The sequence below is a fragment of the Antennarius striatus genome, chromosome 8 (assembly GCF_040054535.1).
Source record: "Antennarius striatus isolate MH-2024 chromosome 8, ASM4005453v1, whole genome shotgun sequence".
Lineage (NCBI taxonomy): Eukaryota > Metazoa > Chordata > Actinopteri > Lophiiformes > Antennariidae > Antennarius > Antennarius striatus.
Genome location: NC_090783.1, coordinates 7,606,584 through 7,630,018, shown reverse-complemented (window position 1 = coordinate 7,630,018; position 23,435 = coordinate 7,606,584). Strand labels below are relative to the sequence as shown.

Genomic DNA, 23,435 nt, shown 5'->3' with positions numbered 1-23,435 from the left:
AAGCGCATGTTTTTGGAGGTGGGAGGAAGCCGGAATCCAGACAGAACCCACGCAGATGCGGGGAGAGCATGCAAACTCCGCACAGAGCATGACGGGAACAAGTGTTAACAGCATGTTGCAGGTCCACGTCTGTCACAGATGTATTACTCATTGAAGTATTAGTTACATTTGGAAACCAGCAGGACCTGGGAAGAAAGAAATAACTGTAATGAATTATTTTGAATAACTACACTTAATGTGGCTATAAAATTTAATAGATGAAAAAAGAGCAGCTCACCGTCTGTATCGAGAGATTTCTTGTGTTTTTTCTGCCATCATAAACTAGAGAAATGAGACATTTCCTGTCTGAACAAGAAAACGATCGACATCTGACTGGGAAAAACAAATATGGATTTCTGTTCCAAGATCCAAAGGCAACCACTCCAGTCCCAATCCTTCCCCTCAATTCCCAAAGCAATCTCAAGCCAGCGGTTCTATTAACATTACTGCTTCATGCAAATTGCTGCTGTCAAGCTCCTTGGTTTTATTTCTCATCCTTACCACTGGTCCCCAATGCTTTAATGAAGGTTGCCCAACCAAATCTTGCAGCATAGGATCAACAATCTGACAATGATAGCCCACACTTTTTGAATAAATAGCCAAATATGTGGCACTGAATGGATTAGCATCTCATTTGGGTACTCCTGTTAACAAACCAGGACATCACAAAGAACAAATCTAACATGCACCTCTACTGATTCTTGATCTTTTTTTTTTATAGTGAAAGAGCAAAATAATTATCCTAATTGACAGGTGGCTTCCTGTGTGAGTTGCATTTCCAAAGCAATGTTAATGCCCTACCGTGTGCAGTATTTTAACTCCTACTCATCACTTTAAAAGTGAGAAAATTTAGAGGGAAAATTTTTATCCACTCCTAATATAAGATTTATCTTGTCCGTTTCATTAGAAACATTTAATTAAATAGCTGATTTACATGCTGAGCACTTTGGCACTGCTCAACTTCTCCTCACATACATTAATCATAAGGTGTTGCAGTGTGAGCAAGGGCACATTCAGAGTACGTTGTTGAGTTCATTAGGACTACCGTCTGCTCGGAGGAATATCCGTATTTCTTCAACTTTAGACGACTGGATTGGTTGAAGTCTGTGCTCTATTTGTAACGAGCAGTGGGTTGCTGTGAATCAGTGGCTGTGTTTCAGTCAGCCATTCATGGGTTTATGAATAATGTTGGGTCTTTGGCAGGAAAGAAAGTGTCAGCCCAAGGTGTCCAGTACTTTTAGCCACAAGGATGACATCAAAAGTAAAAACACTTAAAGTCAGACCTTTCTTTCTTAGAGAGAAGTTTAAAAATAGTCTTTGAAATCAAATAACAACTTTGATAACTCAGCAAATCGTCAATGCACTCAGCTCAAAACACAAGTTATAGGCACCTTACAAATACATTCTAGCTTACCTTCAAGGTAGACACTTATTTTGTGGGATTCTGTCTATATTACTTTTTTTTTTACTGAGTCAGTTACTATGCCAAGTCATAAAACTTAGCTACACAATTCTTGACAATGACCAGACAAGAGATGATTTTACCACTAACCCTCCAGTGTGTTGCCATATTATTTGACCTCATCAACTGCCATATTTCAGAATGGTATACCTATTCACAGTGAATTAAAACACTCAGACCTACAAAGATCCGACACCCAGTTCTTACCTGTGGATTCTTCACTGCAATGAGCACCTCTGGAAATGATGGGTTTCAAGCCACCAGTGAGTTAGGATCTTGCTCCTCCTTGCATTTGAAGTGTTTTGGTGAAGTGTGCGACTGAGATCAACATGAAGATTCAACAGCCAGTTGTTCAACAGTGTACCATGGATGCACCGGGTTTGTCGGCACAGAAAAGATGATCTGGACATCCACTGCAGCCAACACAGTTGGCAGTGAACATGTCTGTGTGCTGTTGGACTTCTATGGCTGAGAGGATTTGGCTTCTCCCACACAATGGTTTGTTCATATCAATACAAGTTCTTGTATGTGGCTTGTTTTTACTTTTAGTTAGAAGTCAAATCACTTTTCCATTTGCACTGCAGTCAATTCTAAATTTTCCCTGGACAACAGTCAAAATGCAAACTTGGAATGCAGTTCTTGTATAAACATTGTAACTGTATTGAAGTCATTTTTTGTTCCAGAACATGCTTTGCCATTCAGAAGTGTCGGTAGTGTTCTGTAGATGTGAGAAGATCCGCCATTATCATTTGGTTATTTCAACATGAGACAATATGTACAGTGACTTGCAAAAGTATTGGCCCCCCAAAAGAACTTTTGAAATTTTGCCACATTTCAGGCTTCAAACTTAGAGATAACAAACAGAAAATATTTTTCATGAATCAACAATATGTGAGACACATCCGTGAAGTGGAACGCAATATAAAATGTTGAATAAATTTGGTTCCACTTCACGATTGTGTCTCACATATTGTTGATTCTTGAAAAATATTTTCAGTTTGTTATCTTTAAGTTTGAAACCTGACATATGGCAAAATGTCAACAAGTTTTTGGGGGGCCAATACTTTCGCAAGGCACTGTATATTTAGTGGTGCACACAAAATTCATTTAACAATCCAAATGAACTATTTGTCCTTAATTTTTCCTAGACAGGTTTGAAGACATTAAGCCTTACGCAGTTTGTACAGTTAATTACAAGCTCATATTGTATGAAGACAAAAACAACCCAGCAGCTAAGCACCAATAGGAAATCAAGTTTACATCTTTCTCCACTACATCTTGTATAGGAGTCAAACCAAAGCAAATACATCTTGGGCAGTTGTGTAAGAAGGATCTACTGGCTCTCTAAACAAGTAAGCTTTCTGTTCCACTGTCAGTCAATATGTTAATTTGCTAATTCAGATTAGAAAGTAATTGTTAACAATGTTGACACAAAATAATCTGCCTTGGCTGACTGCTGTGGAGCAGATAAGAAAATGCTGTGGAGCCATCCAGTGTAGGCCATTATATGCTTCATTACACATTTTTCCCCCCGTGTGGGTCTATTTAAAAAAAGATTCAGGAGGAGCACAAGTTATTGTAACCTTATCTTCACTTTTCATTTGCCCCCACTCAGTCAAATCTCACCTGTCTGTGTGCACACACTAGTGAAATATATCTTTGGCAAGGTTTGTTCTATATTAAAGGTCAACTTGAAACTGACTTTTCTCACTGACTCCAGCCTGAGATATCACCAATAAGCTCTCATCAGTTTTTCTTTTTGTCCTCTACATGTTATATTGAAAGTGAGTTTTGAAGACCCATACCTTATCTGAAAGGTCAACTGTGCTGAGAGGCCTTTTTTTGGGGAGGCGGGGGGGGCTTAGCTGTGGATTTATTGGACATTTTAAAATGCTAATCTCAGTAGTTACACCCTGACAAACTTTTACTATTGGCCAATACTTTGAATATTATTCTGAAAAAGGTTTGTAACAATTTCCCAGGGTACAAGTTTAAGATTGAAGCTACTTAGTTTCCTATCACAATGTGAAAAAGAATCATCACATTTGAGAATGCGAATACTGTATAGTGGAATATGACAGTGTGATGGACAAAATCACTCATATTCCTTAACAAAACACTGGCTTTTGAACTTCTGTGGATGGAAAGCTAAAAAGGAAGATGCTAGGGGTCAGTTTCCCAAGCTTATGTTTATTTATTGTGCATTTGAGTGTTTTGCTCTTTACTCCATTTAAGCATTTCATTCAATAAGGAATTAAAGCAACATGAGTTAGAAAGCTCAAGGCTCAATAGGTTTAAAGTTTGTCTTTCTGTCTTATAACTGCAAACAGTTTCTCTTCTGTGGAGCAGCTTATAGCTTATTTAAAATATGCCAACTTCTGTATCCTCATTGTGTTCGGATGTCATCAAAGTTTACACCCCTTCTATTTCACAAAGGCAGGAACCTAGAGTTGAAACCATGCATTTGATGAATGCAAGTAGAAATATGGAAATAACACAGCAAGAAAATTATGAGAACTAATTTCTTTTTCAGGTGGACAGCCAGAGAAATGTTTGAATACATATGTCAGCAGAGGACTAACAATGAAATAGACCACAAAAGTTACCATGACATTCTGCTTTCAGCTGTGGACATTGTGCGGAGGAGGATGAAACATCTATTTAGGATATCATTCAGACACAATGTTTTTCTTGTGAGACGTGCAAGGTAAAAGTTCATGGCAGAAATTACAATATAAAAACTGCATGTAAGCTTTCTGGTTGATATAATCACGGTTTATTGTTAGGACAAATCCACCTCCAGGATCAGGTTGTTCATCTCAATTTCGAGGCAAGGGGTAAAAGGTTGGGATGTCTTCTCGCACAATTTACAACATTTTCCTCTTCTCAAACTCCTACAGAGACAAAAAAAGAGAAAGCGCAACATGAAATGAAGTGAGATAGACAGAAGGAAATTATTTATTCATGCAGAATTCACACGGCTCTGTTTTGATCCTGAGCACCAGATCTGCTGTTGACGCAGGGAAACAGAGGCAGCTGGAGCTTTTGAGTGGCTGTTGTTTTTCCTGGAGAGTGCAAATCATGTAGCGCTGTACATGTCACTAAGTTCCAGTTGTCAACATTAAAACAGCTCACATCATGTGATTGATAGAGGCTACGCATCTGCAGAAAAAAAAATACGGGTTTATATGAGGCTACATTTGCATTTTGTGACTACAAATGAGAAAGCATTATGATAGCCATTAAAAAGGATGTGCCTGTTTACATATTCAATTTTGAAAGAAACAAAAAAAAACAACAACAAGCAAACGTGGGTTGATCGAATGTCATTTTGAGAATTGTCTACTCCGGGGGGAGTAACTTGATGCAAATGTCAATTACCAGGTCTCCAGAAAAGACAAGTACTTATGCATATGGTCCATTTCATTGTAGCATGTGTATGCCTGAAGATCTACTGCCACCTTGAGGAGAAAATGCCTGCACTTGGGTGGCAAGTCTGAAATCCAAAAATGAAAAGGACATTTGGATGGAGTGGTAGCTTGGGCTGTTGGGGTCTTGTGCTCTAGAGTTTTCCTTTAAAAATTAATGGAATAGGCAAAGTTAAAGTCTCAGTATTTTAGGCAAAGCTATCAGCAAGAAAAAAAAAAACCCCAGACGTGTTACAAAGCAAAAGGACAGACAGATGTGACAGCCTGTAACTTTAGGGTAGAAGTAAGGTCTCAGAAGATATAAGCAGCGTTGTTTTTCAAAAGGAAGAAAAACTAAGATTTTTGTGTGACACATATGTGACACATCGTGAGCAAAAGAGAGAGTACAATGGGGAAAGTAGAGATTGCCACTTAAAAGAACGAGGGAAAATATCACAATTGAAAAGGGGAACGGCGCGCGAAAAACATGATTTGAAAGAAAATGATATTACCTGCTGGCAATGACAACAGGTTTGACACACCTGGGGTCAGCTGTATGAGGTGTAAACTGCAAATGTCAGTATGTGTGCGTGTTGCCCTGAAGTTTTGAATTACACAACGAATAACTGCAGGTGAAAAACACATCTACATACACATGCGTGCAGGTTTCACTGTGAATATTTAGAGGAAGATGATAATCTATCTGCTGTTTGAATTACAGATACTCTGTAAGCAAGATGAGGTTACAATTAATCTACCATGCAAAATAATTTAGCTCTTCTCTGATAAGCATCAGGCATTTCCTATATATTGTCCTTGCACCAATGGCACTGAAAAATCCTCGGGATATCAGTGCACAAACTGCATATTTAATTTAGTTTTAAAGTAATGTGTGTTATGTTTAATTGTTAAAAGCCCTTTAATCATATTCCCTAAGATATGTTTTGAGCAACATATTCTTCTCGACTCCAGCGTGAGGTCAAACAGTTTCAGGATTTTTTTTTTTTTGACAAAAAGATATCATGAACATGAACATTCAACAATGAACCAGGAACATTTGAATCGGATTTTATGACCTTGTGGAGAGTTAGCTTCTGTTCAGATATGATCCAGCCACTCCCATGAATTTCTGGGTCCAGGAATGGACAGATTGTGGATTTGTGGGAGGGTGAAACTCACAATAACTAAATTTGAATAATAAATAAATAAATCACTCAGGCAGATTTATTTTATTACTGTCATGAAATATGAAATGGATGCAGATGCAAGGACTAGTAGCCTTTCATATTATATTCTTTAATTATTTGCTTCATTGCTGTAATACATACTACCTAAGAGAGAAATGAACTCAGCCATCGGAGAAGGAAGCATGGAGTCTGGAATGAAAGCAACAGATTTTTTGGTACCATCACTGCCGAACCATTCAACCAGACCAGCCTGACTGCCCCAGGAGGAGAGGAGGGAGATCCAGGATGGGAGCAATACTTGCCCAGCTGCTCCTGGCTAATGTCCGGTCGCAGGAAAATGAAATGGATGAAAAACGACTCAAGCTGGCCAATCCATGGAAAAGCAGAGACAGTTGTGCCCACATTTCTACAGAGATCTGTCTCCATAACAACATCCCAGATCAAGCTGTTGCACAGGTTGAGCCATATTCAGAGCCAATCGGATCCCAGCAGCATGAGGGGGGTGGCCTCTGTCTTTACATCGATGACGCTTGATGATCAAATGCAGTCAAAGTTGATGAACAATGCGTTCTATACGTAAATTTTTATGGCAGCCATTTACATAATCCAAACACAACAAGTTACAGAATTGTTTCCTGGACGTAGAAGAGCATATGTAACCAAGGAGCTGTGTGAACTGCTCTACCGTTCTCATTTTATTCTGAATTTAATCATCTGCTTTCATATTCAAACACTTGTTGTTGCTGTTACACAAGGACAACATGACAAATAACCATGAATCCTTGTAAGTTTTCATGCTGCATCATTTAAAACTAAATTAAGAGTGCCTGTATTATAATGATGGATAGTTTAACTCTGAGGACAAAAGGGTCATCAGCAGTGTTCTATTCAATTAAGTTCATAACTGGTGTTAAAACAATTAGAACAGACTCCACAATGTACAAACCTTTACATACACTTGATGGTATATATACTTGCAATTTTATGGTTATTGTTAGAAATGAAAAAAAGAAAGAAAAACAAAACAGAACAGCCATTTGGAACATGATGAAATTAATGAATGTGCAGTCTGGACAGGGAGGTCATTATCTTAGCTTATTATGTTTCCACCAGAAATCATCCAACTGTGCCTTCATGTATAATTTATGAATTTCAAATTAAATATGATGACACACGTACTGACTTTTTTGCAGACGCAGGTTTTCATCACTTGTTTCGAGGCTCATGTGGGTCAGTGACAGCAGAGATGCTCTGAACATCCCAGAGTAGCTGAGCTTGGGGATGTCAAAGCTTCTTCCCATCCCCAGAGCATAATGTCTGCTCCCTACTTATATTTATGAATTTGATTATGGCCGTCAGTGGCATTAACAGAGATGGATGGAAACAAGTCCCACAAAATGAGCAACCATGTTGCACGTGTTTCATCACGGCACGCAATGATTATGAATTAAACTTTGGGGTAGGAGAAGGGTACGTAAATCTATATTCTTGTGCAGTTGTGCCAGCAGTGTTAATGGAAACACATGAAAGATGGTAAATGGGTGTAATACATGTGCTCATTTTTTATGCATCTTGTTAACAGTGCTTTCCTAGAGATGAATTCACATCAAAGGGCAACTGTGCAAACTCAGCCACTGTCAACAAGTGTTTATTACTTTCTACCCTCCTCTAATGCTCTCCTCTACACTATATTTTAATTTCAGTGTTAACGTGTGTTCCAGTTATTTCCAATTCCAGAATGCCTTTGAACTGCTCAGAGATGACAGATGGTGATCCAAGTCACCAGCATCATAAGATATTTAGTTGTGAAGCTAAAAGAGAAGTAGCATTATAGTATTCCTATTTTACAATGAGATTATCTTGCCGCATCTCCTTAGTAAGGCTGCAAGTCTGCTTATTCTTTCATTTAATGAGAATCTGACCTCTATTTCTTTAGTTTATTTGCTGGTAACTGTTTTTCAGCAGTCTTTAACAACAGTTCTCTCTAATCAAGACACGGGCATCCTTAATAATTGTACATTTCCAAACAACACCTTTTTTTTTTTATTTGGCATTTTCAAACCGAGATGAAGACCAAGATAAGAAAAAAAAAACCCGTCAGAAATAGATGATATATCTGGATAGGCCACAAGAAGGGATACATTTAAGCATAAAATAGTTGGGAATATGTTCTAATTGTGACTGAAGCATTGTCTGGGGAATGTCAACAATCCCATAAGAGTGCTTTAAAATCAGCTGTTAACATGTGATCATGTGACCATCAATGTGCCAGTGCCACCAGAAAAGTTTAAATACCTGAACTTCTCCATTAGAAGTGACGACTCTAACATAAATGGAAGTCCAGATGAAATAAATAAAATATCCACGTAACAGAGAAAATGCAATCATTACTAAATTAAATAAAAAATTTGTTATTTATTATTGTTTTCCTCTTGCTTACCCAAATGAGACACATCTCATTATTATGATCATTAGTACAAGAACATCTTGAGTGCAAGCAAAGTTTCAAATAAAAGCGTTTAGTAAAATTGTTTAGTGACGGTATGTTTATGTACAAATCAAAGCTTGATTCAAGTATTAAAAGGAGACGCCATCATAAGGCAGAACAGCCTCACATAAAGGTCATACAATGATATTGTTGGAACAAAGAACTCACCTTGAAAATAGTGCTGCCAAGCTGGGCAGGGGACATGCTGACAACAACTCCAGCTGACTGGAGGGCTGCAATCTTCTCTTTGGCTCCGCCCTTCCCTCCAGCGATGATGGCACCAGCGTGGCCCATCCTCCTGCCGGGTGGAGCAGTTAGCCCCGCAATGAAGGACACCACTGGCTTTGAATTAGCACCCTTGATGTAGGAGAGGGAGAGGCAAACCAGCATCAGTGAAAACATAAAGTAAACATGAACAGAAAAGGAAGAAGAAGAAGCTCAAGGGAAGATGGAGGATGAGGGTACAGACAGCAACTAGACAAAGTGGATAAAACGTAGGAAAGAAGAGAGCAAAACATTGAGGGGTAATTGAAATAAAAGAATTAGTTTTTAGCACCTGCATTTTATTCATTCATTAGAAATTTAACATCCCATGTCCTCCCATTACAGAACCCCCATGGTAACAGGCTTGTCTAACCAGCCATCTCCATCTCAGTCTGCAATATTAAAACAAAGGGTCAATCAAGCCATTTAATTGCATGGGTTGGTGCATGACCAGATAGGGGGCTCAGACTCCTGCCATTTTATATTATCTCATTTCTGAGACGGTAATTAGTCATGCAGGCACTGATTAGCTCAGTGTCTGTCTAAGCTCCTTGCTCACTGATGGATGTTACATTCAACAGTTCAGATCATTTCCAAGGTGAACAGAGCTAATAATTCATCTACAGCAACAACATCATAGCCACTGTGTGCACAAGTCCAGCTCATGTTTCACACTTAAGGAGACCAACATAATTGTAGATACACACACACACCCACACCCACACACACACACACACACACACACACACACACACACCTTTCAACAGAAGACTAAGGCTCATCTGGCAAATCAAATCCAGCCAGATCCTTCAAAGGTTACCACTCCTACTCCCATTTCATCTGCATTTCATAAATTGAGACCTGACACCATATGTAATAAAATGGAAGATTGAAAAAAAGAAGAAAAGAATGATAACAAATCACAACAAACAACTAGCGGTACATATATCAGCTAGGTAAATGACGACTTTGGCTAGTAATGCGCCGCTAATGAGAAATAAACACTTAAACAGTTAGCAAGGAAATGGAGATGGACTATCACTTTTAAGTGCTCTAAACATGTTGCAAGCATCTGTTCTGTGCTTTGAAAAATTTAAGTACAAAACCAATTAGCAACAAAACCTCGCTCATTATTCAGAAGTCAAATCACATCTTGAACAAACAAACCACCCTCTTGTGAACCGAGTCTTAAATCTACCTCATACGAAAGTGGTTTAATTACTCTATTAATCCCTGCCTCTCTGGATACTAAGTACTTGTATTTCATACAGGGAGAAGAGTCGTACAATCATTCACCTCATCAATCTTTTAGCTTCAACTGTTTCCAATTCCGATATATTACCTTAATTGGGAGACTAATAACGTAGCCGCTCTGTCTGTGCCAACCTGACAGCAGTGTTTTGTTTCATGAACACAAAGCAGCAGGCTACATGAGGAGGAAATGATTTCACGAGCTTAAAAAGCCAAACTGAGACACTTTAACGCCCCAGCAAACATAACAGGTAAGCATGAATAAATCTGTTGTGTACATATACACATAGAGCTCACCAACACCTCCCTACCCTTGGTCTCCCTCTAAACTACAGCCTGCAGTTGTCGTCAGTGTTGTTTCCACAGACTTACAAGGGGTTTAGCTTAGCTTAGTGGAGACAGACTTGCCTGAAATAGGAAAATTTAAAAAAAAAGAAATCAGTAAATCTCTACGGGAGCTTAGGCACCAAATACCCCACCCTACTTTATATGCATGAAGCACATTGTAATATGGTTATTCTGCGTTAAGCCTATTTCTGACTTCAGAAACTCGGGTGATGATAGGCAGCTCTTTGATACAGGTGACTTTTAAGACCACATTATGTTAGCAGACGCTGATGAAGACTGAACCTTGAAATATGCTCTGCATCATAAAATCTGACAGCAGCAGGAAGTTGAAACCATGAGGTTGTTTTCTTTACACAGAATTAAGGCATCACTAGATAAACAGTCGGCTGTAAATCAGCTCTAACACAGATAAATACAGAAATGAAAGCTTCCAACCGATAATATCCTGTTTTTCTCATATAAAACTTTGGTATATTTAATACTACTGGACTCAAATGAGTCAGAACACTGACACTGGTGTCCAGTGTAACAATTTTTTTTTAATCAATATCAGGCTATGAGTAATGGCATCATACAAAAAACAAAGTTTTAAGATGCTGATTTAGTTTATTGTTGTGGTGGCTGAGCTCTTCTCATGGGCTCATGGGCCTGAAGTGGCCAGGGCCTGATGTAAAATGGTGCCATGATATACTCCTATCCTCATGTTATCTTAATTCTTTTTGAGATGTTAGTGTGTGTTGTCAATACCAATCGCCTGGTAAATGATTTATCCTTTGAACCAATGTGTTTTCTTGTAGAAATGCTTTCCTGTATTTTCATTGGATTTTCTTTTCTTATTTTGAAGGAATGTCATGATGTTGACAGCTTAAAACAAATCTGAAATGTGGGTGGTTAATTAGAGGTCTGGAATCAGCTAGTTGATCGGTTTGTTCTCAGTCAACTGTCAATAAAGTCTAATCAAACCCCATCTACACGGTCTTTATGATGCAAATTAGTTAAGTAAAACTTTTAAAAAGGCTTTAAATACTCTAATCACTTATTTCAATGAAATAAGCAAATGTCTATACCTGGATTGACAATTATAAGAGAAGCAAGCAGCCATGATTGCATGTACCTGAACTCCCTTGACACAAAGTACGGTACTTCCCTGAAAACGTAAAAGCCTTATCCATAGTTACATAATATTAAATCTGCTTGTGTCTGTGCTTAAAGGGATACGTTTCATATTGTAGAAAACAAGACTAAAACTGGACTAGTTTTATGTCTTGGAAATATACAATGAATGTGTTGTCTCTGTTCACTGTAAAACAATATACAAGATCTGCTCTGGAGGGCAGGGAACAATAAACCCCACTCACATTTATTCTCTAAATGCAGAAAAAGGTTTCCTCTGAGCCAAAGTAATGAACATGCTTACTGATTTATTTTCCCAGTTTATGCCTATAAATCCATACTACAGGCAACATATTGAAATTCTAGTTTTTACAACAGATCTTGGTGATAAGAAAAATATAACGGTTGGATTAATCTTCTTGATAAATGAGAAGAGTTATGACACCACAGCAGAAACAATATATCAGGTTGTCACCAGTATTTTTTTGTTGTTTTGACTGAACTAATCCGTTGCTCCTTTTGTATGATTTATACGAACATCAAAAACACATCCTCTCTGCTCTAGGTTAATTTTCTGATGGTGTGAATTAAAATATATATCCAATACATTGAAATCAAGTACAATTACTTTTGTTTCATGGAAAAAACCAAACTAAAAATCTTTCCAGACTTATTTGTTTTAGTATTAAACATAAGGTTCAAATATATCATATTATGTTTGATGTGCAACATAAATGACTTTCGACAGAAGATCTGCAGCTTACTCCTACGCTTTGCCGGGGTTTTTCATGCATGCGTTTCATTTAAAATGTTCATTGCCGTCAACACTTGGATGATAGGTTGCTGGAGGGTGTGTGTACTTTATTAGAGTGAGAGAAGTTATTTTCCTGAGATGCCACTGGGAGATTTGTATGCATTACAGCAGCTGCGGGTAAATCATGTCCATTTCTCAGCTCAACAACATCATAAGCCTGTACACATATACAGCTGGAAAAAAATAAATAATAAAAAATAAAACACAGGGTTTTCCATACACGAACCAACAGCTGACAACTCATTATAGTCGGCCAGATACTTTATCACATTCAGCTTGCATTCCAATATCATAGTTGTGGTCATCAAGTTGTAATTTATTATATGTGCATTTAACAACCACTAACCTCTGCCTCAAAACAACATATTATAACAAAGACATGTGAATATCTTCCTGTATCTCTTTCCCAAATCCTGGAATGTGTGTGCGAGTTTTTGAGTTTGTTCAATTTCAATAATTCTGGAAAAATAAGCATCAATACTATATGTCCATTGTATGTATGTCCACAGTATTTCCATCTACACCACACAGATGTGTAAGGGCTTACAGAATAAAGAACTTACCTGTAAATGGATTACCTGTATTTGTGCTTTTTACCACTGAGACATCTCAATAAATACACATGCCTATTTAATCATACCCCTTTATCTACCAGTAGATAAGGAGTATATCAATAGAGAAAAGAAAAGGAAAGATGCCACCCAAAAGGAAGCTATTGTATAATGAATACCACCAAGTCATACAAAGACTAAATGGAATTTAAAACCCAACAGAACACATAAAAAAATAACAATACATTGGATGCAATGATTCTAAATTATAATAGCTCTTATCAGTTGGGAATATGTGTCGTTTTAAACATTAATAGTTCTTTACACAGTGTCTAGGCTAACGCAAATAAAAATTGTCCTTTAAATAATTAAATATACGTTTGTATTTGCAAACACATAAAAATGAGAAAACTAAAATCAACGTATGTTTCAATAGCCGCATTAGAATCACCCAGAGCTAAATGGAAAACTGGGCTAAAATGTTTGACAAAATGCTTCTCCATGCCTTCAGATAACCCCAGCTGGCTACTTTTTCCCCACTGGCTGGCTAGTCCATAACCTCATGGAAAGATTAAAAGCCATCTGCAAGGAGTAAAATGCCAAGTAGGAGCCTGCTGAAGTTAAAAATGTCAATTACAGCTATTCAGCAACTTGGCTACATGAGCCAATCTTCACCCGCTGCTCTTTATCACATATGGGCATCAGAAAAGGGTCACTGCTCATCATCTCTGCACATTTCTAGAACATGCCCTGTGAATCATCCCCTCATCCCTGCTGTCAGTCTTTGTATTATACAATTGACACAGACAACCTAGAGTGAAAGCCTGAGGCTGTGACAAAAAAGAAGTAAAACTTTACTAGACTTTCAACGTTGATAGATTTTTGAAGGCATAACAAAGAGCCAATTTGGAAAAGGGTGATGTTTTTTTTTTAATGCACTCACTCATATCCGCAGAGGGGTAGCAGCAATATCAAAAGAATGGAGTGGAGTAAAATAATGGATGTTCAGTGTGTTATTTTCTTACAGAGTTGTTTTGTTTGAGGTACTCTGCTGCATTCTCTTCGGCATTCCCTCCGATTTCTCCAATAAGGATGATGCCATCCGTCTTGGGATCTTGCAGGAACACCTCTAGACAATCAATGAAGTTTGTCCCGTTGAACGGATCACCGCCAATACCTTGCAAAACACAAAATTAACTGATGTGAGTATTTGAGGATCATACTACTGTCGGTAGAATAACAAGAAGCTATAATATGGTGTGATTTATTTTTTCATTCAAGTTATTTTAGCACTGCATGGATCTTTTGGCAGGAGAACTTTTAGCTTTTTTAATCCTTGATGCTGATTTTAACGTCATAATTAACAGTACTAAGTCATAATCGTTATCCATTTTAAAGTCAATTCTGTTAAGTCTGCCCTCCAAAGAACACCATTTTTGGATTATAATGTCAGGCCACGATATTTTGTAGAAACCGATGCCGTATTTATGTTTTTAAACTATATTTTAATCTAATGTTTTATGTAAACAATAATTACAGGTAGATTAAGTCACAGTCATTGCTCAGCGTAGTCTACCACAATGAACCGTTTTCGCAAATCGTTCCATATTCATGTAAAAATATTTCTTTACATTTTCATTTTCATTTGTAGCACTATGAAGCACATAAACAGGTCTGAATGCTTCTTAATACAACTGTTTGAATCTTATATTTACTTCCTCCGCATGGTAATTATATTTTATTTTCAATTCAAACTGAAGGACCGTGATTTTTAAAGGCTCGCATTACAAGATTTTTTTTTCCTTTATAATTTCCTTGCTATAAAACAAATACCACCTAAAGTTACATATCAGCTAAACTTGGAAAACCAACAAAATTATAAGCAGATGCATAATTAACCACCAAACTTATTTTAAATATTGTTTGAAATACAATTTTGTACATGCTCCAGGTCAAACTCAGACGTACACCCATAAACCCTTTTAATAGACTCTATAACAATTAATACTGTTGTGGCACTGGTTTTATGAAGTCTCACTAGAGGACATTGCTTAGTTAAAATGTCTAAGTAATAATGAAGTAAGGCTGTTTTCAGATAACTTGAATGTCCAACTAGTCCTTTGATGAAGAGTTTATGGTTGCACATAAGTTGGGAAAAATAGTTTCTAAAATAGTTCCAGAATTATATTACAGGTTTTGCAGGTGGTATCGTTACAGCATATCAGAAATGAGTGACGTAATTAAAATAGGTGGTATGAATAAACAATCATGCTAGAGGAGTCCACCTTTGAAATAATGGTTCATAGAAAAATATAGCTTTGGGTTGTGTTGATAATTCACAAGCGAAGTCACTAAATTAGAGAGAAATTGTGCAGAAGAAAAGTGAAGTACTATCAGTTTAAGCACACAGAGGGATATTCCGCTTCTCCACTTAGTAATCTGAGATGTTCGTGTATGCGTGACACTCATACAGACATGAAAAACAAGAGAAAGCTAAAGAGATTTTATCAAATCAATAATTTATTAATGGAAAAGCATCTTAAAATATATTCATGCCTTACATTATAAAACAAGGTCTTTCCAATAAAACCTTGTTGTTTTTTCCAAAGAAGTGATATATTGCAGAAGTTCACTCTTACATTTTGGTACATCAAAAACAACACATGTTCATAGGCTGGAAATGAAGTGCACTTTCCTCAGAAATTGTGGAGAAAAATACAGTTCAAAGAAAAGTTTCTATTTTTCCTATCAGCCACTCGATCATTCTACTCAATCCCATGAGAGGAACAGTTCCAGGTATGATCATCACTGGATAAGTGCTTTCTGAATTCTCAAAGTGCCAGTGGTATTCTCAGAAAACACCACTGCGTTTCATCGAAAGATGAACTCAGATCACATTCCTATTTCTAGTCAGTCCAGTCAGATGATAATGTGAGTTTTTATGCAAGTCTTATAAAGGTGAACATCCTTCAAAACAAATGAAACTCATAAGATGTCCCATTTCAAAGACTGCTTCAAAGATGGCCTTCTTTTCTGCTTCCCTTCCTATCACAAGATTTATTTGTGTTGTGGTGATATTTAGATTTGTCTTTCCATAGTGGCTAGCACCAGCATTATGGACGCCCCTCAGCAGCTGAGAGGTAAGGGGAGGCATCTAAATTTCTTGTAATAGGATTGAGAAATATAAATAAGTACATAAATTGACACCTGCAGTTCTACTTCTTCTTCTTTTCCTTTCGGCTTTTCCCTTCAGGGGTCACCACAGCGAATCAATTGCCTCCATCTAGCCCTGTCCTTTGCATCCTCTTCTCTCACACCAACTACCTTCATGTCCTCCCTCATTACATCCATAAACCTCCTCTTTGGTCTTCCTCTGGGCCTCCTGCCTGGCAGTTCAAAACTCAGCATCCTTCTACCAATATATTCACTATCTCTCCTCTGGACATGTCCAAACCATCTCAGTCTGGCCTCTCTGACTTCATCTCCAAAACCTCTAACATGTGCTGTCCCTCTGATGTACTCATTCCTGATCCTATCCTTCCTGGTCACTCCCAAAGAGAACCTCAGCATCTTCATCTCTGCTACCTCCAGCTGTGTCTCCTGTCTTTTCCTCAGGGACACTGTCTCTAGACCAAACAACATCGCTGGTCTCACTACAGTTTTGTACACCTTTCCTTTCATTTTAGCTGAAACTCTTCTATCACACATCACACCTGACATTTTCCTCCACCCGTTCCATCCTGCCTGTACACACTTCTTCACCTCTTTTCCACACTCTCCATTGCTCTGGACTGTTGACCCTAAGTACTTAAAATCCCCCACCTTCTTGATCTCTTCTCCCTGTAACCTCACTCTTCCACTTGGGTCCCTCTCATTCACACACATGTACTCTGTCTTACTGCGGCTAACCTTCATTCCTCTCCTTTCCAGGACAAACCTCCACCTCTCCAGCTTCTCCTCCACCTGTTCCCTACTCTCACTGCAGATCACAATGTCATCTGCAAACATCATAGTCCATGGAGATTCCTGTCTAACCTCGTCTGTCAGCCTGTCCATCACCATAGCGAACAAGAAGGGGCTCAGATCTGATCCCTGATGCAGTCCCACCTCCACTTTGAACTCTTCTGTCACACCAACAGCACACCTCACCACTGTCTTACAGTCCTCATACAAGTCCTGCACCGCTCTAACATACTTCTCTGCCACTCTAGACTCATACAATACCACAGTTCCTCTCTGGGCACCCTGTCATAAGCTTTCTCCAGATCTATAAAAACACCATGCAGCTCCATTTGGCCTTCTTTGTACTTCTCTATCAACATCCTCAAAGCAAATACTGCATCTGTAGCACTCTTTTTTGACATGAAACCATACTGCTGCTCACAAATGTTCACTTCTGCCCTTAGTCTAGCTTCCACTACTCTTTCCCATAACTTAATTGTATGGCTCATCAGCTTTATTCCTCTGTAGTTGCCACAACTCTGCGCATCTCCCTTGTTCTTCAAAATGGGCACCAGCACACTTCTCCATTCCTCAGGCATCTTCTCACTATCTAAGATCCTGTTGAAAAACCCAGTCAAACTCTCTCATTTTCCACATTCATCAACTCTTCAAAGTACTCTTTCCATCTTCCCATCACACTACTGGCACCTGTCAAAAGAATCCCGTCCCTATCCTTAATCACTCTAACCTGCTAACCTTCCCATCTCTATCTCTCTGTCTTGCCAACCGGTATAGATCAGTCTCTCCCTCCTTACTGTCCAACCTAGCATACAAGTTCTACAATAGCTTTAATTAAAACAAATTGTGGTTCTACTTACTGGTACTATTATTACAACTTCTACTGCCACTAGGGCTTTTGTGACAACTGACTGTAGTATTTATCACAACCATTACATTACAGCTTTATTATGACTGACTATGACTAATCATCAACAAATAAACTTCAGTTTTAAGTGCTGTTATGCAACAAGTATTGCATGTGGAAGACAAGTAAGGACAGTGAAAGCTAGTGAAATTCTCTAAAGACTAAATGGTCTCATTTAACAACACTCCACGCAGCTTGGCAGTGCATTCAGGGGATGAGGCTTCTGAACTTGGACAAAGCTATACCTTCTATTTCTGTCATTATAAAGGTCTTCAGTGATTTATTCAGATGACTCACGAATACAGTATTACAAGGAACATAAGAAACAGTTTGGAACTTACCAACACAGAGAGACTGTCCTAAACCGACTTGTGTAGTTTGGTGCACGGCTTCATATGTGAGGGTCCCTGATCGAGACACAATGCCTTTAAAGCAAAAAAAAAAAAAGGGAAGGGTGATACATTTTAAAATACAATTTACTTTAATTGAAATAAATAGAAGTAAATGCATTCCTTGTAAATCAAATGATTAGCAATCCTAACAAAATGTTTGATTTCATAGATTAATGAGTGAAGCTCACCAATTCGTCCGTTTTTGTGAATGTGACCAGGCATGATCCCAATCTTACATTCTCCAGGCTGAGAAAAATGAGATTAAAATATAAGTAAATTTGAATGACATTTAGGAAGAGAAACATAATTACAATTTGTATCCATATGATTGTATTTTGGACTTGACATGACTGACATCATTGAAACACGAATGCAACTAAACAAAATGTTCGCCCTCCAGTTTAACATGTTTTTAAATATAAGCAAGTTTGTCTCCATAGAAGACAGTGATTTAACTTTGTTCTCTGCAAATAGCAAAGAGCGCTCAATTCATTACTTGCTGCACTCATTTTCTTTCTCAAAAAATGGCTTTATTACAACTGATATTAATAATTATTCTACCTTTATTCTAATCACTATTCTTTTTAATGTTCTTTCAGTATTTAGCAGTCTTGCTTTCAACGCTGGAAAAAAAAAGAAAATCATTGCTTTAAAAATGGATTACGCCTAGAACCTTGAGAGGGTGTTTGTACTTTCAGCTCACTCTCTAGAGCAAAATGGTCTGTTAGAGCATGTGGGTGTATGTGTGTGAAAAAAAAGAGTGTGCGTGAACTTACATTGATAACTCCTGGGCAGTTGGGGCCTATTAGGCGGGTGGTGCTTTGGCGCAGGAGCTTATGTTTGACTCTCACCATGTCCTGCTGGGGGATGCCCTCAGTGATGCACACCACCAGAGGCATCTCTGCATCGATGGCCTCAATGATGGCCGATGCTGCAAATGGAGGAGGTACATAAATCACCGTGGCATCTGCCCCTGTGCCCTCCTTTGCCTGAAGTGAGAAATGAAGGTATTGATTGTGTATTACAAAAGGAGATTTTACAGTTATGAAATAGTGCCACCTAATGTTCAGTTGAAAATCATGTGAAAAACCTTCAACAGTCCTTAATGGGTTATTAGCGGAAAATCTTTTAGATCCATGCCACACATTTCCCAGTAAATTTAACACAGACTTTAAAGGGTCATACATACCTCCTTCACTGAATTGAAGACAGGCAGGCCAAGGTGAGTTTTACCACCCTTACCAGGGGACACACCTCCAACTAACTGGGAGCCATAGTCAATAGATTGCTGGCTGTGAAATGTCCCCTACAAAGAAAAGTGATCAGTATGAATATGATGTTGTCATGAAATACAATACAGCCACTTCTGGAGAATATACATCGTGATTACAGACAGGGAGGAGGGAGAATATGTGCTGCCATGCAGGATTAATCCCCTTTGCTGAGCTGTAAAAGCAGGGATACAAAATGGAGTCTGGGTTCCTAAAATATCTTGACACAGTCTCAAATAAATAATGATGCAAAACTTAATGTTTAATATTAGCAGAAGTTTAAAAATCAAAAGCAGCTCTCGGTTAGTCTTTTATATTCACCAACACTGCCTGAAAGAACATCTATTCAGAAAGACTGTTTACATGTTATTTCGTAGTGTAACTTATTCCTGAAATGCATGGCATCGATTTTTTTTTGCACCAAACCAAACTGAGTTTTCATCATTCCGATTTTGAGTTTTGCTCACCTCATGTCTTGTAACTCAGAAAATACTTATAATGTGCTTGCATTATTTTGTTAGAATTTGTTTAGAGTTGTTTAATGTGTTGCTAACACATATCTCACATATCTATGGGATTCAGAGAGAGAGAGAGAGAGAGAGGGCAATGTAGATGTTAATGTGTGCAAGTAAAGCGAGGGATACTGTTGGTGATCTCACATGAATCTAACGTTATTACTTGGTGTTCATAGCGTTCTGTTTGGTACAAATTCCACTGCCAGGCTTCATTTGAAATGAAAAACAAAGATAGAGAAGCAATAACACTAAAGGGAGTGGATGGGGGAGGTGAAATCCTCTGAGTGATCCTTGGTTGTATTTTCCATGAAAATGTGAATCAAACTCCTGTCAACTGACGTTTGCTGGAACAGATCCCATCAGTCTGCAGTCAGTTTATTATAAAGTGCAGAAACTCTCTGGATTTACTGGTTGAGGGTCATGACTACAAAGGAAAATGAATGACCTTCGTGTAAACTTGTAACCAGCTTATTGAGAGAAATCTAAATCTATACAAAGATTATGCCAAATTGTAACATACATCTTTACCTTTGCTAACTTTGCTATTTTTGCCAGGCATTATTATTGAAAGTGTTGAGACAATAAATTTGAAAAATTACTTGCTTATCAAGGCGAAAAGACACCACTATGTGCACTCAATAGCCCTTGCTTCATTCCTCATCCCTTTCTAATTACCTAGAGTGTTCACTGGAACTATATTTAACAACCTTTTATTATGTTGAAGAGAAAGTGGAGAGTGAAAAATTAAATGTGCATAAGGACAGAGCAGGGGTATATAAATTGTTGAAGTCCTCATTTCTGGCTTATTGAACACGATTGCCCAGATTTTTATTCTCCATGACTTGACGGTTCAAAATGAATCATCAAAAGTTTTTCATGCTATTTAAAAATAACAGGAGGAAATAAAAAACTGCCATACAAATATTATTACTGATGAAATGTAGTCATGTGAAAAAAGTAAAATTAAACTCTACTTCCTGAACCTTAACTATAAGCACCTGCTTAAGAGTTAATGTGAAGTGAACAAATTATCAGTGAGAAACACACCTTTAAAAAATTCTCTCTAAACAGAGGACTTTAACTGTTAAGTCCATGCAAAAGTAACAATAATAAGCTTGACCCTAAACATCCCTGAAACATGTTATCTAATGACACAGCTAAAGTAGGAAGCATTGTCTTGGTCTCTAACATGAAGAAGGAATCTGGGACCTTTGACCACACATAAAAGTTTCAAGGACTGTAACATTATGAAAATCGGAATCAGACTCTCAACAACATGCTGTCAGTTACTCAATGCAATTGTTAAACCAAGCTAAATGAATGTAATCTCTCATCAAGCTGACTAAGAACCTGTTCACAAAACTGTTCTTCAGTTTTAAACAAAAGCTCTGTAATTATAAAGCAAAGTTTCTGAAGCAATCCCAAGCCACAGTCATATAAATGCATATGCATATGCTGTAGTATGTTGAAATGCAAAGGAGACTGGTATTGTTACTTTGGCGTTTGCACGTAATGTTCCATCAAACACAAGCCTGACAATACAGCTGCATTTTTTAGTATAAAACTGTTCTACAACTGGCACCAAAGTCTCTAAAACTGTCTGAAAATGAACCACATTGCTGCTACACACATCAGCAAGAAGAAATCATACATCCTTCATATTAGTCAACAGTAAAATCTTATTCTATGTTCAAGTGCACATAGAACCAAATTTGCCAAATCTACCCCTAAAAATTTTTCTCTTTACAGCAGTTAAGGAGGGGAAAAAACACTCACAATTTCATACATACAGTGACTTATTTGCATCAGTATCCACCGACTCAAGGACAAGCGTTGTATGCAGAATTTACACAGATTGTTAGCTTAATTTTAGCGAGTAATTCTGTATTTTCGTATTGTACAGTGATTATCTAAATGGTATTTGGATCTTCATATGACATTCACAATGATCTTTAGTCATTATAAATAAGAAAAATATCATTTCACATGTTTCATAAAAATATGTCTTTCATTTGTGAAGGTTCTCTCAGAACAAAAATTGAATTATATATAATGATAAAATTTTATTACAGGTGATTTTTATTTGAAAAATTTAAAACACAAGGTTACAGAGGTCTATTCTAATGTGACGCAATACTGTTTATGGTAATGAGTCATTAGTACAAACCTGCTTCCCTGTGAAACCTTGGCAAATGACCTTTGTGTTTTTGTTGATGTAGAGGTTTTTTCTAGTTCCAGTATAACAGTGTCTGACTCCACTCTGCTGCACTAAATTGAACAAGACCAAGAGAAACAGACATTAATTTGTGCAACAAAAAATAATCCATGCAATTTACTGTATGGCTTGAGTATAAAATTATGTAAAAACTACTTCACAATAAAAGACCCAACACTTGCAGATTAATTTTTAAAAAGACACAGTGTCTTCATTAGCAAATGAATGAAGACCCTAACCCTCATGAAGCAGAAGAACACTGAGACCTACACCTTCAACTTGAGGCAACTCTTCAGTGTATCAGTCTTCCTCAAGTTAAATACCTTCGTTTATTCAAATAGAAATTCCATCTAACAAATGAGAACTGGTTCAATTCTGCAATAGAAAGATATAAACAAAGGCTAACTTCAGACTTGCCAAGCAGTAGTGTTTTGACCAAATAGCATGTTGTAAGGCTACTGACTGCTTTCTCACTTCTTTGAACTTTGGTCTTTTTATAAATTACTCAAGTCTAAGGCAGAATAGCAGTGGCAATGGTACAAAGTTCAGTTGCTTGAGACCGATGTTTTGACAAACCGACAACTTCTGAACTATTAGATCGCAACTTTGACCATGCCAATCACAGTCTGGTCGAATCGAACTGTGACTTCAGATTTCTATCATGCCCCGGACTGCAGGATACTGACTGAACACTTGGCCAGAATAAAACATGAGCTTTTCCATTATAACAACTTTAAGCGAGCTAAAAAGGCGCTAGAAAGGAATGTGGTACATTAATATTTGATGGGTAACCGGTAGAGGATGAAGCTGACACAGTACTTCTGTTGAACGTGACGCACAACGCTGACTAGCTGTCATTGAGTTACAATAAAACAAACTGGTGCAAAGCTAAAGAAGCTAACGAGTTCAAAAGCTAACTGTCAGTTTAAAAAAGCTGATTTGCCAACCAGGCTACTGTTGAGTTACTACACCACATAGAGAAAAAGGCCATGCCTCGTTTCAGAGACTATACTGTCACATTAGATAAGTATTTACTAAAATACTTACAAAGCAGCCTAGCAAACAATCTGCTATGAGACATCGTCGGTCATTCGCCAATGACACTAAAACCAGAGGACGTGCCTCACGTATTATAGTTGACTACAAATATCCTCATGAAATATACAGCCTAAATCAAAATGAGCTTCAAAAACTTAATAGATTCGTATTGAAAATTCTTATATCTGAATTTGTCTGTAGCAGATTAAGTAT

At 37.7% G+C, this 23,435-nt stretch overlaps 1 protein-coding gene across 1 annotated transcript; it reads right to left on the bottom strand.

Annotated features, from left to right (window-relative positions):
• Positions 1-3,665: 3,665 nt before the first annotated feature.
• Positions 3,666-23,375, bottom strand: suclg1 (succinate-CoA ligase GDP/ADP-forming subunit alph). The gene is made up of 9 exons (XM_068322486.1): positions 23,232-23,375; positions 22,137-22,237; positions 19,373-19,489; positions 18,960-19,172; positions 18,372-18,429; positions 18,133-18,216; positions 13,950-14,101; positions 8,752-8,940; positions 3,666-4,395 (listed from the first exon to the last, which is right to left on the bottom strand). Exons 1-9 carry the CDS (start codon positions 23,263-23,265, stop codon positions 4,369-4,371), a joined length of 975 nt encoding a protein of 324 aa, XP_068178587.1. The 5' UTR covers positions 23,266-23,375; the 3' UTR covers positions 3,666-4,368.
• Between the last annotated feature and the right edge of the window lie 60 nt (positions 23,376-23,435).

What these genes read in the sequence shown, in the direction of transcription:
- suclg1 (XM_068322486.1), bottom strand. Translation starts at nt 23,265, where the DNA reads ATGTCTCATAGCAGATTGTTTGCTAGGCTGCTTT. An exon ending in TCTTCAATTCAGTGAAGGAG is followed by an intron (nt 19,173 to 19,372) that starts GTATGTATGACC and finishes TTCTCACTTCAG; the next exon opens with GCAAAGGAGGGCACAGGGGC. An exon ending in ACTGCCCAGGAGTTATCAAT is followed by an intron (nt 18,430 to 18,959) that starts GTAAGTTCACGC and finishes CATTTTTCTCAG; the next exon opens with CCTGGAGAATGTAAGATTGG.